The 19850-nt window shown below is 38.5% G+C and overlaps 1 protein-coding gene across 5 annotated transcripts in view; it reads right to left on the bottom strand.

Annotated features, from left to right (window-relative positions):
* PITPNC1 (phosphatidylinositol transfer protein cytoplasmic 1) overlaps positions 1-19676 on the bottom strand; it is a 92893-nt gene extending 73217 nt beyond the window's left edge. For 2 of the 5 annotated variants that reach the window (XM_030014457.2, XM_030014461.2), the window contains exon 1: positions 19607-19676. In XM_030014457.2, the coding sequence (XP_029870317.1) occupies positions 19607-19660 (54 nt within the window). In that variant the 5' untranslated portion in view covers positions 19661-19676. Of the gene's footprint in view, positions 1-8104; positions 8144-15648; positions 15776-16845; positions 17560-19606 lie in introns of those variants that run through there. The other 3 variants (XM_041123297.1, XM_030014458.2, XM_030014460.2) reach the window with 3 other exon arrangements.
* Between the last annotated feature and the right edge of the window lie 174 nt (positions 19677-19850).

Genomic DNA, 19850 nt, shown 5'->3' on the forward strand with positions numbered 1-19850 from the left:
TACTTGTAGTGCTTTGTGGGAGAGAAAGACAAAGAGCACTTGCTTGAATCATGAAACCAGGTGTGATTTTTTTTCTGGCATTGTGTTATACAAAATAGCAACAGGGAGTTCTTCAGCATTCCAGGAACAAAATGTTAAGTATGTACAACCTAAAAGTATATCTTCTTAATGCAAACCTTATGCTCTGTTCAAATGCTGGTCAGCTATTATGTTGCCATCAGCATTTGATCATGCGCTTTTTTTTTTCCTGATCCTGCTTCTTTCTGACCATTACACCCAACCAATATACCTCCTATGTAAGTGTGAAAGATGGAAATAAGTCATAGAAAGTTTTTCAGTATGTATCTGGTCTTCCAAGGCCACAAGACTTCTACATGACAGTAGCTGGTAGTCCACAAAAATACTACTTCCTTTTTTACATTAGATCTCACCTTAGAAAATTTATTTTCAATTTAGTACCTTCTTACTACAAAACTACCTGTCTTAATTATAATTTTTAACATAGTATCAACTTGGTCCATTGATTATATTGCAAACTAATTTAATGTATTATTACAATCCGAAGACACCACAATTGAGTTAAATCTTTAATTCAAAATTCACAAGCCTGCAGACATATCCTTATTTCCCACCGATAGATAAATTACTACATTTTCTTCCACTCTACCTAAAGCCAATGGAGTTCTACAGAGTGCAGTTCAGTACAGAATTTGTCTTCTATTTCATACACAGCTCTTCATTCAGTAAATTCTCTTAGGATCATATTGTTGCATTCTTAATGCAAAAGAAGGGAAAGTCCCACTGACTTCACTGTGAGTAAAAGTGGACCTGAAAAGGGCACTAATCTTGCTTATCAGCATACTATAGGAATGCTGTCAATTAATTACAACCATATCAAATGCTTGGCTGCAGACAGTGTACATGGTGTGCTTTTCACTTACTGATTTACAGTCAGTGAGAGGAGGTTATAGCAAAAGTGTAAGAACAAATCAAAGTTAACCATGGATGTGGAAATTTATCTCTGTTTTCAAGACTGCCAGTTCTGTGTGCATTGGGCATGAACTAGGACTGTGGTGATGAAACAACAGCAGAACAGTGTTTGCTACTGGCAATGACAAAGCCCAGATAAACAAAAGAATAATGCCTCATAACACAGTATCCTATTAGTTTAAATGATATGCATCCTAAAAGAGCTAGTATCTAAAATAAAGCAAATGTTAATTCCTTTCAGAGATAAAACCATCAGTACTTAGCTCTAAATGGAAACTAAGGAACATGACATACTGCCAACCAGCACTTGGCAAAACAACTTATAATATAATATGGAAATACTGTTGCACACCACTAACAAATATTGCTTGCCAAAAATATTAATAAACCCCCTGAAATCCTAATTTTTAGCATTATTGCTACCTTTCTCTTTAAGAAGCAGTTCCCAAATGGTCAATTTTTTTAATACCTATTCATTGAAATAAAAGTAAGGAAAAATCCCCTACCAAAGTTTTCTGCTTAAACGCAGTAAAGCAGATAGCCATGCTAAAAAAATATCAGCTAGTACTCTAACTGGAATTCTGTCTCTTCGCACTTACAGTTAATTCAATATATTGTGTTGGCATTAAATTAAAATTCTATACTTTCACCAAGTAGGACAGGAGTTGTATTAATTTGCTTTTCATATGCTTTTCATTTGCTATCAATTCAACGTATTGAACAGAAAACTGAGAAAGAGCGTATAAGGGTGATTCCTAATACTCAAGCAAAAAAAAAAAAAAAAAAGTGTGAATAGCACAGCTTGGATGCATAAACATAGAGGGAAAGTTAACATGCTTTAGTGAAAAAAAGTCATGTCTTAGTCTGTCTCTGAAGGGATCAACAGGTATGCAGACAAAGCAGACCTAGCTGATATGGGCCAATTCAATATCAAAAGCTCATTTGGCCAAGGTCACTCCCCAGATGTTCTAAAAGAAACAAATTAGCCATGAGATAAGAAGAAACATCCTTACATGGATAGATCATTGTTTAAAAGTAAAATAAACAAGTAATTTTTGTCACTGGAGAGAGGACACCAGTGAAGTCCCAGAGGAATTTGCGCTAGGTCTTAAAGTGTTCAACATACTCATTAATGACGGTAGCATACTCATCCATAACTTATTAAAAAAATCCCCAATGAACAATATATAAAAAGAACAAACGATAACTTGAACCCAACAAGGATGGAAAGCTACATTTTTGTAATTAACCTCCTACAAAAAGGATTTAAAAGAGGGAGTGGGAGGCATATTATAGAGAGAACAAAGAAAAAAAATGAGAGAACACAAGAGCAAAGGGGATACAGAGTTACAGTGATCACTTGCAGCCTGCAACACTTAAAGAGCAACTCTTGATTAGGTGAAAAGCTGAGTAACTTTATCTCCTTGACCCCAGTGGCAATGATCACCTGGAACACCAGCTTAAAATTCTTTAGCCCAAATTCACCACAGGGTCACCTCAGCGCATGACAGATGGAAGAATTCAGGGATGAAAATTCAGGCTTCACCATGACCTTCTACAGACAGAGGAACCAAACAGTCCCCAGTTTAACACTAGTTAGTCCACATCATGCAGCTACTGTTACTGCTTCTACTTATGAAAACATATGAATGTACTACTAGGGACACACAACTTCACAGTGTGAAATTACAGAGAAACATCTCAAAAGGTCAACTGAGAGGAAACAAGACCTCCCATATTACGAGTGCATGGTACCTTAGGAATACAGTACATGAGCCTTCAATCTTGGGCTAGTTATTTCTCATTCTTATGAAAATGCAATACACACCACAGTGCCATCCTACCTTAAGGTAATGATTAATTTGTGAAGTTGTTTAGAGTCTGCCTGAAAAGGATCCCACGCTTAGTATGTTAGAATGGCTTTATGTCACCCACAAGTCTTCGCATCTTCATGACAGCAACTCCCCAACGTGAACCTCCTCAGCAACTTCATTGGATGGAAAAACTAAAAGACTGGTTTTCATCAAGAAATGATTCACAGAAGAATTTATATATTTTTGGAGTTTATAAAAAAGTGCTAGATTTAGCAGGAACAAACCCAGTAACTCTTTAATTAATCAGTTTTGAACCTTTCATCTCATCAGTATAAATGGAAAATATGAAGAAATATTTGATATTTGAAGCCTAAGAAAAATAATTTTAAACTAGTATCAATATGCAGGTATGGGAAAGAGTAAAAAAACATCTGCTGATGCTCCACATCTTTTAAACTTTGATAATACCATTTTTCTTTCCCTGTTTTCTAGAATATCATAAGCAGATAAAATGCACTAATTACAGAAAGGACACAAGGGACCAAATCTTCAGCTGAATTACTGAGGCTAACTTTATATGTCAACTTGCAAAGTTTACTGTGCCTCCAAAACTGTGTATGTTTAAATCTGACATATGCAAATAATTTGCACACAGATGTATCAGTGGGGTGATGAACTGTTACATCGATGAAACCGAGTGAAAGTCCTTTTTCTCTGAAACTCGACTGGAAGGTGTCAGAAGCGCAAAAGAAAAATAAGGGTTTGCAAAATAAGAAAGGCAAAAATGTACCCCAACAGTTCTGTAATTATTTTAATGTCAGTGATTACATGACAAAATATTTAAAGAATGGCAAAGCTTTCATTAATCAGCAAGCCTATTTCTTTTCCTACATAGCTTTCTTATATTTCCAGTTGCAAAAAAATGAAAAATGCTTTTAACTGTCACCTGATGGAGCAAGTGAATTCTGTCTATTGGTATACAACCTTATTATTTATTAAATTCTGTTCTCTGAAAAATGCCTTTTGTATACATCCTTGTTCCCTTACTTTTCACTTATTTTCTTCTGGCTGACAAAATGGGTTAAAATCTTGTTTTAGACCAAGAGTCATGGCACATTTGCACTGCACTGTCTAACCTGGAGTTAAGAAGCAAGATACCAGAGAAATGAATACTTGGGGTGGGAGGGGGGCAATATCGGGAACCAGCTATCAACCCTAACACAAAAATTAGAAATTCATGCTACAATTTCACACAGAGAATTGTGACTGTTAAGAATGAATATTAATAGATAACTGTTTAAGAAAAGCACAGAATAACCAGATATAACCTCAACAAAATGAAGCCTGGTAGCGCACAATGGGAAATCTTTCATAAACATCAAGACAAAATCTGGTCTGTAACTGATGAAGACTTTGCTAAAACAGGGGTCTGACTCAAGACTCCTACTGTTGTCCCCACATGGGCTACACTGGTTAGAAATGCTGGTTAGTTATTTCCCAGGTGATCAGTCTATTTTAGATGAGATTTAGGCAACTCCAGGGCACCACAGGTTTAGGCAAGGATTCTGTGACTTTGAGACTCAGTACCAGCACCAAAAGAAAGCAGAGGTCCTACATCTACAAAAAGACCAGGCGAAGGGCCAGATGAACAGGGATAAGTCAGCAAGACAGTTAAAAACCCAAGCTTGAAAGTGGACTTCGATTTGGATTCATGGATCCATGACACAGTTCTTAACAGATGTGATCTACTAATTTGTATTAATCACCTTCAGTAGTGAATTTTTTTATTTCATCTGACCAAAAATGTCTTGCAAACTCAATGCTTTTTTTTCTCAACTCACTGTTCTTGTCAAAGGTTTGGATTGGCTACAAGGCTGAGTTTTCTTCTTTTTTCCTTACCATTAAATATGCATGAATACTTCAAAGACTAATGCTTTACTGCATACTTACCATTACATGGAAGTTTGTTAGTGGCCCTAGGGAATGTCCTCAGCTTTTCTGTAACAATAAAGTCAACCAACTGCTACCTATAAGGTAAGCCTAGAAAGCTAAAGTGGCTCAGTTAATTTGCAAGTCTAACTTCCAAAATTCTTACATGTGGAAAAGCCCTACAAAGATGTTAAGTATAACAACCTGTGGAAAGGAATGCAATTACTAGAAGCTTGTAAAAGGCTATAAGGACCTCCTTGCAAAGCTCTAACATGTAAACTCTGACTCTCTGTCTTGCATACACAGGAAGTGATACTGGTTTAAATAACATTAACATTTCAAGCCAATGTAAACCAGCTTAAAACCAAAATATGACAAATCATACCACCTTATGATCCACTGGGGTTTTTTTCAGGCTTTGCTTTCATTGGGCAAATTGGATTCATTGGGCAAAACGCAAAAGGAAAACTGAGGAACAACCTTGAGCTGAGTTCAAGAGGAAAATCTATGTATGCACACAACATCTGCTGATGAAAATTCATTTTATACCTTACAGCTATGTGAAAAATTGGAGGACCCAGCTAGCCTTTGGTTGATACAAAACTTAACACAGTAAATATGGAAGCCTGACAGCTACTTTTAAAAAAGGTACAAAAATCCTCAACAGGAAACTGCTATGCAGAACTCATGCAAGAATCTCTACTCTGCACTTTACTGTTCATACAATTGCACCAATTAGGTATCTTTTGTATGGTTCTATTAAAATATATTTTACAAATGCCTTTGATAATAACCATAGCATTCTGACTGAAGTGTTCGTACTTGGTTACTCTTGGGCATGTGACTTTTTGCAGAAAGTAGAGAGTGTGAAACAATACTGCTATTTTTAATTTTTTAAATTTTCACATTTTAGAATATTTCTGAGAGAAAAATCTACAATCCTTTTATTTTCCTGCCTAAATATTTAGGAGAAATTAGGATAATATCCATATGTTTGTCCTTTTACTCTGAAGGATGAAAAAATATGTATTCATATAAAATATATTTATATATTATATGATTTATGTATTACATATTTTGTATACATTATATATATAACATTTAACTTATTCTATGGAAGTTGACAAAATTTAACCAAAAGCTATTCTTATGGTTGTGAGAGGGAGATGGTTTGAATGTGTGTTGCCATCACCAGGAAGGTGGGCGTAAGCTAAAGTCAAACTAAGCCACATAATATTAAGATAGGGCAGACCTCAAAACAGATATGCAATTCCTTACGGTGGACGACTGAAGGAAATTAAGAGATGACATGAGGTAAAAGGGCTAATATGATGAAATCACAAGGGAACAGCAATCACTGTTCCTCAAATGCTCTTAAGAAATTAGAGCTTTATCCAGACTGTGGTCCCCAGAAGAAGGATGAGATATAGACCTCCCCCCCTGCATCCGAGTATCTCCTTGTCTCCCTCATAAGAACATTTGCTTTCTGAAATCTGAAGTGAAGGATACTCATTGATTGCCACTGACATTCCTTGGACTGTCACAAGACAAATCACTCATGTTGTTTACTCCAGTTCTGGCCACTAAAGACAAACTGGCATGTCTGAAAATGTCTTAGTGAAAAGGCAAGGTTAGAGGTATCCACATTTAACTTGTATTATGCTTGCAGCATGATTAAATAAAAACATAACCACCTGTTACACTTATTTCAGTGGGAGTATCTATTTTCAATTATACCATTTACTATCCAACCTCAAGTATGGCAAGTAACACCATGGTAACATAAACACAGTCATGGCTGTTTGAGAAAGTTAAATTATAAATAGCAATGTATAGCCCATGAGGTCCTGGAAATAAACTAACTAATCCACAGGCATTTGTTACTATGACATAACATTTCCACTAAAATGTTGTTTGCCTCATCTCAAACCCACTCAGAATAGATTTAGAAGTTCAGCATCAGTTGACTCTGAGCAAGTTCATGTTCAGACATGAAAAAAGCAGAGATAGTGGAGAAAATAAGCTATAGCAGAACAGTGGAAAACAAATTAACAAAAAATATCCCTATAGTAGGCTTTATTCTCCCTCCATTGAAGTTAATTGGGAAAAAAAAACCTCAACCTATCCCAAATGTGTAAGAGTCCCCTTAATATACGGAAACATGTTTTTATACTGAATTAACAGGGGGGGAAGAAAAAAGCAAAAAGCAAAACAAACAAAAAAACTTGGGCTTAACTGAGTAGCAAACAGTTTGGAAATGCAAATAAACTTAGCAACCCTCTAAAACAGTTGAGAGATTTTGGATCTCAGTGCTCTTTAGCTCCAGTCCGGGTGCAAAGAACCATGGTAACTGAGGGAATACGAAGATTCAAGCCTGAGCTTAGTACTCGGAGGGGAGTTGAATTATCAATTGTTTTAGTCTGCTGTGTAGTTCCTTATTCTCTGCAAGACTGAGGCACAGCAAGAGCAGCAGGCTGTTGTTCTGAGCAGCAGATTTTTGCCAGCTGGCCAGATGCCTGCTGTGGTTGGCCAGGCTTCCTTATTTGGGAGTATGACCAAGGACTCAAAAATGGGAGAAAGACAAGAGAATCAGAGTTTCTACAAAGCTAGGACTGAAAATTGAGAGCGAGGAGGTTACTGCCAAGTTTTGCGGTGCGAGGACTGCAATCATTTAATTCTACGTAGGCTCAAAGACATTATCATAGGTTTGACACAAATCTGGGGCCTTAATCAAACCATGTGAAAACGTCTTTTAGGTTAGGCAAGAATGCTAAAGATTTAGAAACGTCAGCTTGGTTTCTTTCTTGATAAGAACAACAGATTTGAGAAATTTACATTTTCTTTTGGTTTATAGCCACTGGTTAAAGTCCACTTTTGATTAGATTGATAGAAGTCTGGAATGAATCTACTGAGGTCAATGGAGTTATTTTAGATTTGCACCATGCAACTAAAATGCAATTTAAATTCCCAACATCTCTATTCTAAAAATATGCTGTGTTTTGTCATACATATTTGGTGAAATCTCAGCCTCTCTGATATCAGCAACAGAACTCATTGGTATTACTATGGTCTAAAATCCACTGAAAGATGTTCCTTTCACACAGAATGAAGCAAAACAAGGGCTGATCCACTGAAATAAGATTTAAATAAATTTTATATCAAGTCTACATGAAAAAAGAAGCAGGCAGGTTACTTAAGACTGTAATCATGTGTACATTTCGTATGTTTCATTTGGCTTATTTCAAGTCACTTTCAATGAAAGTATTACTTAAAGGTCAGCTGATTTGCACTTTCAAAGAAAACCTGACAAAATCAGATAAATAGCTGGATAAATTTGTCAAGCATCTTTCAGAAGATAAGATTATACATACCAGGATCAGTGTATTCAATGGGCCCGACAAGTGAAACTACTAAAAGAAAAAAAAAAATCTAGGTATGACCGGGAGAAATACAAGCTTGGCATGTGTTAAGAACGTCACGCTTATCAATAGAATCATCGTCTTCATTTTTCTGATAAATACAATTTTTTGGTTCACAGTGGACTTAAGTATTTTTGTAACATTTCAAGTAATGTGGTGATGCTAGCACAAAAGGTTATTTTTACATTTTTTAATAACTTTTATATAAAATGAGAGCAAAAAGCTGAAAATATATTCAATAATTAGTTGTGTTTCTGACTGTCATCAGTGACTGATTGTTAATCAAGCAATTGAGCAACAGTATGTGTCACACTGGAGTGTCATTATCACATAATTATTTTGTCACACATTGCAATAATATTTTTGCTGAAAAAAAAATTAAACATAGTCATTAATTGAGCAACACATTAAACCTAATATGACGTTTAGTGTGATGAAATGGAAAATAAGGCATACTCAGCATGCTCACAGAAAACAATTCCCACAGAGCCTAAGTATTCCTAAATGACTTAGGCAAGACTAATCTTAGAACAGACAAGTAAAAACCCCTAAATAGAGACCATGATTTTTCTGGAGAGCATACGAACAAGTCTTTTACTAAACCCAGTCTGCAAACATTTATGCATGCAACTCAGGACATGTGACTAGGTGTGCTTTAAATTAAGTATGTGCGCAAGTTAAGTATATGCAAAAGCTAGGAATGTGCAATGTAAAACCAGCTTTAGAACTGTAAAAGTACAGAACTAATAGAATCCAAAACTGCTTCAGCATTTTCTGACCACAAACAGGAAAAACATGGAAGATACATATTTTTTTTCCAAGAAAAGCCATTAAAATGTCATTCCTACAATTTAGCACCCTGCATTATACTTTATAAAACTAAAAATAGTATTTTAATACATATCCAAGGGTTCAAAATTGGCTGACCACTTATAACCAAAATTGGGAAGAAATGATGAACTGAGAAGGAGGTAAACAAGACTAAGGCTAGACTAAAAGTGTTACATATAAACACAGGTTAAGTTCAAATCTAGTTTCCTCCACCTACAGACCGTAAACCCATCTCTTAACCCAACTTGAAATCTAAATTACTTTTTCTTCACTGTTTTTTAAACCTAGTCAATAATCCTGGGGAGTACCTTTCTCCTTGCTTTCTAGACGCATGCAGACATTGGTAATTTCACTTAAATATGTGCACAATATTCCTACACAAAGTTCTTCAGGCTGCACTGGAGGGCTATCATAGCGAATCTGCACGAAACATCACTATTTGCTTTATTTTGGTATCAAGTCTTACAAAATATACTGCTGGTTATGACAGATGCTCTATGAACCAAAGACGACGAGGATAAAATATAAGGAAAATTGTAAGTATTTGAAAAAAATTAATTTTACATGACAAGTAAGTTTTCCATGAGCAAGGATACAAATAATTATCCCTCACCCACAATTATTGAATATATTTCAATGGTTTGCACATGTGTATTATCTATCTCCATCCTTAATAGTATTTAATGGTTGCTTGTGTGTTAGATTAGACATTCAAGATGGAAAGCACACATGTATTTCAGCATCCACAACTGACTCAGTTCTATAAAGACAGTCTGGGGAACATATTTGTCAGCTCACTAGTCACAGAGAAGAATATCATGAATGAATGAACCATTGTTACATACTATGGGTTTTCCATTACCTGACTAGGCAGCCTTTTGTACAAAAGAACATGATCTCTAATAGATTTTAACAATACAAATGCCTGTCAGACTAAACTGAATACCCATGAAGGAAAATATAATTTTTAACCTTTCCTAGTTATTACAGAAATCTTTATCTTCCTATAATCTGGAGGGCTTTATATACTTCAAAGGCTAAAAATCACCTAATATTTTTTAACATGTCCAGTCAGAAAAAAAGCACATGAAAATTGGTATAATTATATTATTTCTAACCTTATGATTAGTCAGATGAGGAAATTAAACAGACTGGACTAAGGGAAGACATATTTGACATGTCAGAGTTATCAAACTTCAAGGTGCTAATACAGGCATTCATTATTAGGTACATAAAAAAAAGCGGCCACAATTTCAGAAGTACTGATCATTTAGCGTTCACACCAACTCTTACAAGAACTTCATGCGCTCAGCAACTTCAAGTTCATCCCAAAAAAATAAAAAACCAGAAAGCACTAAGTTTTAAAAGCCAGTGTTGACATTCTGTGTCTTTTTCTCCCTGTTCTTCTGTTTCCCAACCTACATTATGCTTCAAAGACAAACACACTTGGTGCAGTTCTCGATAGCATCAAAGCTCTGCAGAGTGTTTTAGCTAGAAAATGTCCTAAAACACTGACAAGCTGCATATACTTTTATGGGAAATGCAAAACTGGGCCCTATATTTTGCCAACAAAGCCTTCAAATCAAATGTGTAGTATTATTTGCTATATATATACACTTTGGAGAAAACAAGTGGGGACAGGAAGAGACAGAGCAAGAGAGGAGGAGAGAGGAGTATGTCAGAGTCTGGAGTTCCTTGGGTAATATCTAATCCTTTCCACTGAAAGATTATTTTAATGATTTACACTGAAACTTCAAGAACAAAGGTTGTCTTGTTTCTTTCACAGAGTTGTATTGAAATGTGCTAACAGGAGTAAAGGAGAAAATTGGATATTTTTGGTCTTCTATTTACTGTGGAGTTCAATAAAGATCTGACATCTGCATTGCTTTGCTTTTATAGCTCTCTAGGTGACAACAACTAGTACAGGAAGGTCAAGCTAAAGCAAGGTATTTATTTTCTTCCCACAGTAAAACGCAGCTCTCACTTTCATCTGTTCATTCTTACAACTAGACTGTGCATCAAAAGAAAATTAAATAGCTGTTCTTATTTGGTTCTAAAAGTTAACTTCTGGTTTGTTCTCTCACCTATTTTATCTGTTATAACATTATAATGATGCTTCCTAGTCCATAAGCTTTAAGGTCAATTTAAGGTCACACTGTATGTAGCGAGGGCCTTGTGATGTGAGTAGACACGGCCGCCCACAAAAGACCAGATCAGGTATGTTTGCTAACAAAAGTCTTACACAATGATTTCTTTTGAAGGGTAAAAAGATATTCATAACGGTGTAAAGAGCTTTTCTAGATCGATAATTAACTCTGAATACTCCTCAGACAAATCTTTCGGTGCCTCCACAGTATTAATTGCAAAAAGAAGGTAAGGCTGGTGATGTTCTCGTAAGGCATATCCAGAAAGAATGATTAACTAGAGTAAAAAGTCCTTTACTTCTCATAGCATTTTACTATCTTGTAAAGGATTAAGTGTAAGACTACAGATGCATTATAGCTGTTGATAGTTTAAATTAAAATTGCACAATAAGCCTCCAGTTTTGCTGGACAACCTCAGCTCAAAACGGCCAGATAAACTTTTTCTGCAGAGGTCATAGTCATGACATGGTCCAACTAGTATTTTATTTACAAGTAATTAAATTGAATTAAATTTGAAAAGCTGACTTCACCTTATGTTTGCTTATAGTCCTCTTGCTTACAGCCAACATACTACTTTTTCAAATGTTCCGTACATTTACATATTCCTGAAAATACATTCTGTGGTTATAGCTGGAAAATTAAAAAAGCATACATAACTGACCATTATTCAACCTATCTATATTACCTGCAGGATGAGTATACGCAGTTTGTCCTGCACTAGATAACCGTAGTTTAGAGAAAATGTATTTTACACTTTATACCCTACTAAAGGCTTTTCTATTCTACATGCATATAGTTATGTCTAAATATCATAACACCTGCTAACTCTCAGGGCATAAAAACTCTTTCTCAAATGCTTTCATTGAGCTTTAAATCTGTCTGAATAAAACATGTTATAACAAGTACCCTTTGTACACAAAACAGTAGACTATGAAATCTTTTAAAGAAGAAATGTACACAAGATTCAGAGAACACAAATACTGTTTACACATATGTTGTTGAAATAATTTTATGTAAATAATCCACACTGGGAGAATTCATAATGTTTGAAACAAGAGTTAAACAATGGATATTTTTTACGAAGGAGCAAGCCCAACACCTCTAAACCCAGAATTTGTTAACGCTGAAAGGACTTTTTGTTGAAAAATCATGATCTACATTTACGGACATTTTGCAGGTCTCTGCTTGTTTGTATTCATGACAATACAGCTGCTCCTACACACTTCATGCAGGCAGTGCTCCCCACAGATCAAACTTAGCTTTTATTTAAAGCCTAGAACGAGAGCAGTTCCACCAACTTCAGCAGAGATAACCTTGGTTGAAATAAAGAACAAAGGAAAGAAAGACCTATTAGGACTTTAGATACTAGCCATACACGTACAGTTCAGAACTGATAGAAATGGTCACGGTCATCCCTGTTTCCAGGGAAAAAACCCTAGGATGACTACTGTATTTTATTTGATGTTCAGCTTTTAAATATATACAACCTACCTTCACATCTTTATTAGCATTTTACAGCAATAACAACTCCATTTTCAAGAGGATCCAGCAAAAATGTCTTTCCACCTATTCCCCTAATTACTTTCCACATAAATCGTAAACTTCACTATACTTTGCCTCTTCCAAAATAAAAGTTCAGTAACATGCTAACCTACCAGATTTGTTTTATGTTTTCAGATAAAGGCATCTCAAAAGCACAAAACCATGTAATCCTTCCTGTGAAGAATTGTGGAATTACGATTTGCAATGAGACCCAAGTCTGAGGATTTTTTAGCATCTCCACTCTTTCCAATTGCTTGGTGTTCTTTTCACTTGCATAGGAATGTGTTTTTTAACTGATGATATTTTAAAAACCACAATGCAGCCTATTATAATATTCTCTCATATGATGTAACAAACTATTTGTAAGAATGAACACATGAAAATGCAAGGGGAAAAATAACCAAGAGGCAGGCTCATTTATTAATTGCAGCTGGGATGAAGATTGGTGACATATCCTAAGCAATTACTGCAACAGATTTTACTTGCTTTATGTATTAATGAAAAGAAATGGCTTTTTTCAGTTTATAAGGTGTCAATGTTAACAAAAGGATTGAATTTGCATGCATGCCTCCCAGAAGTACCACAAATTAAGTAAAGAATGACTTCTAATTGGCAATTGTATTGGCTTCATCAACCCAACAGCTACATTCTGACCTAACTTGCAAAGTTCTTACAGCAGTTGTTATTATTTTGCTTACAAGTTGACATAATGTTTCCTTCCTCAAATTATTTTAAAGCTGGTCAGGCAGCTTGCAACGATATATATGTAACAGTCCTAAATAACTGTCAATAAAAATTCAGCTTAAATGAGTTTGCCTCAGCCTTGAATAAGAACTGTAGCGTAGTGCCACAGCATGTCAGCAAGCACTCTTGGAACAACCCGTCTTTCCTGGTGCTTACGGACAAGAAAAAAAGATGCACCTCTGACTCCTGTATCCTAGCTCAAAATACACAGGAACAAGTTAAGTCTGTAGCAATCAACATTTCTTAGGAAATGTTTTATTTGCAAGAAAGCATTTGGCCTCCAAGTTGACAGGTATACAAACAAAACTGCCATAAATATTTGGGTATCTTATCTAATAAGTGAATCAATGCAAGAATGCCTCAAGAACTCCATCTGCAGTAGCTAATGAAGACCAGCCATGCAGAATCTGCTATCCACAACAATGCCAGAAATTCTTCAAACCTGGAGATAGTGTTGCTGTTATGGGGACATCTATCAGTTTTTTACTCTTCTCTAGAGATAAGTTTAGGTCATAATAGTCAGCCAGTGTAGTACTAATTGCTATACTGCTGTGTGCGTATTTATTTACGTGCAAAGTAATGACTTCTAGTTACTTGACTGGACATTATGCAACATTTTAATGCACATTTTTTCACATTACACACAAAATCTGACTACAGAAGACCGGGTACAGGTGCTTGGCTGACATAGTTAACACTCTGTTTTGCCTCCTGTGCCTGATTCTTTTCACAGGAATAACATGGGAAGCCACTCTGCTTTTGGTGGCAACACAACACCACAGACTAAAGATGGAATTCTCTCTCATTCATGTTGTGAGACTTCTATGTATGGATAACTGGCAAGTGAGAGCTAAAAAAGAAAACTGCTCAATGAAATTATTTTGAATGTACGTATAAAGCGCACAGGCCAAAAGCCAGAACTTTCAAACAGCGGAAAAAAAGAGAGTTGTAATGTCTAAGTAAGGAAAACAGCACAAAAAAAGGAAGCCATGCAGCTGCGTAAGAAAGAACTGCATTTTTCAGATAGCTGTTGAAACCTACAACCTCAAAAATACTGAGGTGCTTAACTCCCAGTAACATCAATGCGAGTTAGGTACCTAAGTGCCATCGTAGATCAGGGCCCAACATCCCAATCCTGTGAGAAATTGCATATCCTTTGGAAATTGCATTTCCGTCAAAGCTCACTGAACTTCAGAGTGACTTAGCACCTTGCAGAAGGCAGTTTGGGCCTCTCAGAGCCAAAATGCTCTTGGTTTTTGGAGGGTGAGCATTGCCCCATGATGTTCTCCTAATGACTGCATAACGCATCACCTTCTTATTCTACACAGACGCCAAAAAGTTCATGTATTATTGGTAGTTAATGTGCAACTACAGGTAAAACAAGATAACACCTTCATAGACTGTAGCAAACATCACAAAGGTGAACCACGATGAGAAATACAGTGCAGGATATTTTTAGTATATAAATAGTATAACAAAAATAAGATATCTGCTAATTTCACAATTTTGTCCTAGTTAATTTTATAATTAATAATGAAATTCATGCTAAATATCAGACATGTTCTAGGTCTCTCATTAAGGCATCTCAGCTGCAGCTCTTGGATTAAATAATGGATCATTCAACATAAGAGAAATTACAAGATGCATGAGTATCTTTACTAATTCTGTTAACGTTCTAGAGAACAAAATACTTCCAACATCGTCTTCTGCCTCACTACGCATCAGCCATTCCTGTTTTGAGAGGTTTTTGAACTTTTCTCTATCTGGAAGTCTTGTTTAACAATAATTTTTCAAAATAAATTAGATCTGCTCCCTTCTGATGACATAATGGACTGTTATTAACTAAGTGTGGTAGTCTGAGGACATCAGGAACTGGCTTGGATAAAATGTTGTCTACATTAGGATAATACAATAAACAAATCAAATTATGTATTAAAAGACTAATGTCATCCAATAGCTCAGCATACTATATAACTTGGTTGGAAAAATGCTAAAATTAAACCTATGCCTATTTACCTACGCGTAAGCAGTGTTTTTAGGTCCTGCTCCCAGAAGAAGGAATTTCCTGAGCAGCCTAAAGTATTTTGGCAGTTTCAATTCTCAGTTTTACAATACTGTTAATTTGCCAAATCCGACGATACAGACAAAAAGACCATTGAAATGACTACTCTATCTCACACGTGAGGACTCCTCTACCCATACTGCAAAACACAAATCGTGCGGCAAAACACTCACCTGGACGTTACTGAAACAAGAAACGCACAAATTAACTCGCGAAGTAGACGTATTTGGTTATGACCGTGGGGGAGAGGGGTCGGAAAGGGGACCATTCTGCACTTGAACGTGACCGCCCCACGACCACCGCCCGCAGCCAGCCCGCGGTGGGTCACGGCCGCAGAAGGGGCCCCGGGGCGGGGCGGGGCGCTGTGACCCCGCCCCCCGCCCCGCCCCGCCCCGCCCCGCGCCCTCAGACCGCAGCCTCTGCCCCCCCTCGGCCGCCCCGCGGGGCAGCGGGCGGGGCGCCCCCTGGCGGCCGCGAGGAGGGCACCTCCCCCCGGCGGCGCCCGCAGGAGAAGAGAAACTTGGGAGCCCAGCTCGGCGCAAGATGCGCGGTTGCGGGTTCGGCCGCGCCTGCGTTCCAGGGCAGGCTCGTTCCCCCTCTGCGACGGCCGCTTCCAGAGCGTAAATAGCTACAGAAAACACCACCTACCTTTTTTTTTTAATACGTGCGAGAGAGACGCTGTAAACCAGAAAGCACCACCTCGTTTGCATATGCCATCAGGCCTGTAGGTACCCATTGCACCTATAGACGAGCACTATTTATATGCACAAGTAACTACACAGCACGTGTGTTACATGTAGGTGTTACTATCTTACTTACAACATTGAGCAGGTAGGGTGTTTGCAGATAAATAAAAGCATAATGTTCCTAACACTGAGTTTAGAGCATCGCCAGAGCGGCTTGACTTTCAGTCATTTCCTTAAATGACAAAAAAGTTTTACTAAGAAATTACCACCTACCTACGCTACCTGTGCTCGAGTTTCAGGCCATGTTCATCTGCAAGGGTATTTTAAGCAAAGGTGAAGATATATTTAGAATCTGGGTTTTGGACAAACGCTTCAACAGAGAGAGGATTTCAGCACAAAGCATTCCCTTGCAAATATGCCTAAGATTCTTCTTACAAGTCTGGCTGGAAAATCTTTATAACCCATCCTTTGACGACACAATGCTTTTGATACACTTAAGTTACCTTCGTTCCCGCAGGATTCCCTCATTTTCCAATAAAAACATTCCTCTCTAACCAATCATCTCCGACTAAGTTCATTACACGAAGAAAAAATATTCAGTAAAACAAATACAACCTCAACTCGCCTTGAAAGACAAAACCCTCGGTAAGTAACAGCCTAACCACGAACAGTGGCGGAGCTTACCTCTTCAACTGTCAAAGGCATACAGATCCGGTACTCCTTCATGAGCATATTCCTGCTGCCTCAGTGCGGACCAGCAAACTGGGAGAAAAGTGGTTATTTCTGCACGATGATCACGACGAAACCCAATCACGGGAGAAAATACTCAAGCCTCCTCTGTACGCGCTTGACAATGTGTCCACAAGAGAGTAATGCAACCATCCAGGAAGGCTGACCCAGCAAGAAGAAAAACCCAACACAACTGCTCCTTTCTTCCAGTTCTTCCTCCTTCAGACTGCGATCATGAGAATTTCACACACGCTCGCACCGATAGACGCTACCGAGTCTCAAACCCCGAACGCTATCGCTACAGCCAAAGACATCCGTCGGAAGTGTACGAAAACGGCAGTCTCTCGCAGCTATGTCAAGACATGCCTGGGGCGGCGAAAAGAACAAATGAGCCGAAAAAACGTGGCTTTCCACCACCGCCGGCAGCACGTCGGGCGGCAGGAAAGATGAGATGCTGATTTCCAAGACAAAGGCTTTTTTATAACGTTTCCTTCCCCGGCTGCCGAACGCGGCTCCCACCTCCCCACCGCAACGCGGCTGCGGCCGCCGCGGCTCCCGCCTGTGCTCGCTTGCGGGGCGGGCTAGCGCGGCGATCCGGCCGGCCGCGGCTTCCCCGGCGCAGCCGCGGGCGCGTTGTAGCCGCGGGCGCGGAGCGGCTGCAGCGGCGGCGGCGGCCCCGGCGGGGGCGCGGCTGACATCAGCGGGGCGGCAGGAAGGAGGGGGGGCGGCTGGGAGCCGGGGCGGGGGGGCGGGTTTAACAGAACGGCGTGGCCGGACCGCGGCGGCCCCGGGACCCCGGGGTGGAAGGGGCGGGGGCTCCGGGTTTCGCCCGGCGGTGCCTCCCGGGAAAGGGGGGCCCCGGGAGAAATCGCGGTTTAAATTAATTCTGCCGCGAAGAGTTTTCGATTTTTGGACAAGTTTATTGCCCTACGTGTGACAACGCACCTTGCAAAGCATTTACAACGCGGTGTAAGAGAAGAGAGCCCCCGTGAGACCGCCGGGGAGCCAGCTCCAGGTCTCCGCGCCCGTCCCTCCTTGCAGAAGAAAGGACAGCGTGCAGGGGGGGACAGAACACAGGATGTGCAGGCCTCACCCATTTCCCTTTCGGTCAGCCCTTCGTTATCAGCCGGCAGATTTTGCAACACAAATAAAACTCTTTTTTCCTATCAGCTATTTACTTGGAAATGCCACGCTGAAAGTTCAGTGAAAAAGTGCCTCCTTCCTAGTTGAACAATAAAGCCAGAACCGTTTTAGGAGGGCTTTTTTTTTTTTTTTTTTTTTCCTACTTAGTAGGCAATTTGGTAGTTAAATCGTTTTTTAATACACTCGGGTTTTGTGTTTTTCAGAGAAATTTACCCATTATTAAGTTACAACTTGCATGCACAGGAACCCAATTCTGAAACCAGCTGAGAACCCCAAACTGTGACACAACCTCAGGTAAATCATAAGACGCTCACATTGCTGTTCCTCCTGTCTTCTAAACGTCTATAAAGCACGTATCGCAGAGAAGCACTGTGACACTGATACAAAAATACAAGGCACTGTACAGATAATGGTAAAATATACATCTGCATTTAAATAGAAATTATTTTCAAAAATAGAAGTGATGAAATTTCATATCTGGGACAGTTAAAGATGAATTTAGGACTACAATGAAATGTGTGTTTCATAACAAGAGCGAGCAAAAAACCCTTTGCCTTTCATTGCTTCTGAATGTACATTTCAAGCTGTGTGTCTCATTTTTAGCCCGCTGAGGACACAGTGCCATCTCGTGGAGGTAACAACCTTTCCATTCCATTGCAATAATGGCACGATATTTCACATACCCTGCCTTTCCAGTGAAGTGCAAACACCTACACAAAGAAATAGAGAATCTGGGAGCTCTGATAACAGTCTGGATTTTCAGCTGAGGTATGAACAATGTGGTTAATGAGTCTTCTATCTCAAATCTGACAATAGCCATTTATAAATGCCCAAACTGTAGCTATAATTCATAATGTTGGTAGTATATTTTCCTGAAACTTCTACGCAAAATAGCCAAAACAAGGCAATACCTGTGATATTACCTATAGACGAGAGGTAATCCAAATTCAGATCTAAACCACCTACTTCTATTTTAAGTGATTTGCTAGCAGTGTCATTCATTAGGAACAGTATCTCTGGATTTCTGCTGAAAAGCAGTGTAAAAAACCTGAACTTCTTTGCATAGAGCCTTGATGCTACCCAATTATAGGCAAAGACATCGATTTCAATAAAAACAGGAGAAAGACCTAAACTAGTTTATCACCTGTTACGTACTTTCAACATAAACCAAACCTTATAGCTTTGTTTAAACTAACAAAGCATGCAGATTTGCAGAAAGTAGTGTGTCAAATCCAGAAGCTACTCAAAATGGAAACCAAAATTATTTCCCATACCTACAGCAAAACATTCTTCAGTCACCCCATACTTATTGCCACAGGCACAGCTCACTCTTGTGCTGCCTCCACACACACAGAGGGAAAAAAAATAGTGACCCTACCAATATCCTTTACAACTCCCTACTATGACTACTGTCCTGGGACTTTCTACAAAGCATGCTCACCAAATGCTTTCTAAGGGACATGCTGAGAAAGAAAACTTCTAGCTCCAGCTAGCCAGGAAGTTTCTGCCAAGCATGCCTGCCTCAATTTTGGTTCTTTGTTTTCTGTGGATTGTCAGAAACTATTACTCTTACCTCTGCAACACGCTTTCTATGATCAGTTGTAAAAATAAGGCATTTTTCACGCATCTTTCATTTTTGACCTGGAGGGGAAAAAAGCCCATATGTTAAATCATGCTGAACATTAACTCCAGATGGACTTGTGTCAGTAAAATGTTGCTTCATAATAAGAGACAGCGAAAGTCTTCAGGTATTTTAGTAAGGGCTTTTGAATAAGAATTTAGGGGAGTTTTAGCCATTCAAGAAGTCTACATTGGAG

Source organism: Aquila chrysaetos, chromosome 5 (assembly GCF_900496995.4).
Source record: "Aquila chrysaetos chrysaetos chromosome 5, bAquChr1.4, whole genome shotgun sequence".
In the NCBI taxonomy this organism is placed as follows: domain Eukaryota; kingdom Metazoa; phylum Chordata; class Aves; order Accipitriformes; family Accipitridae; genus Aquila; species Aquila chrysaetos.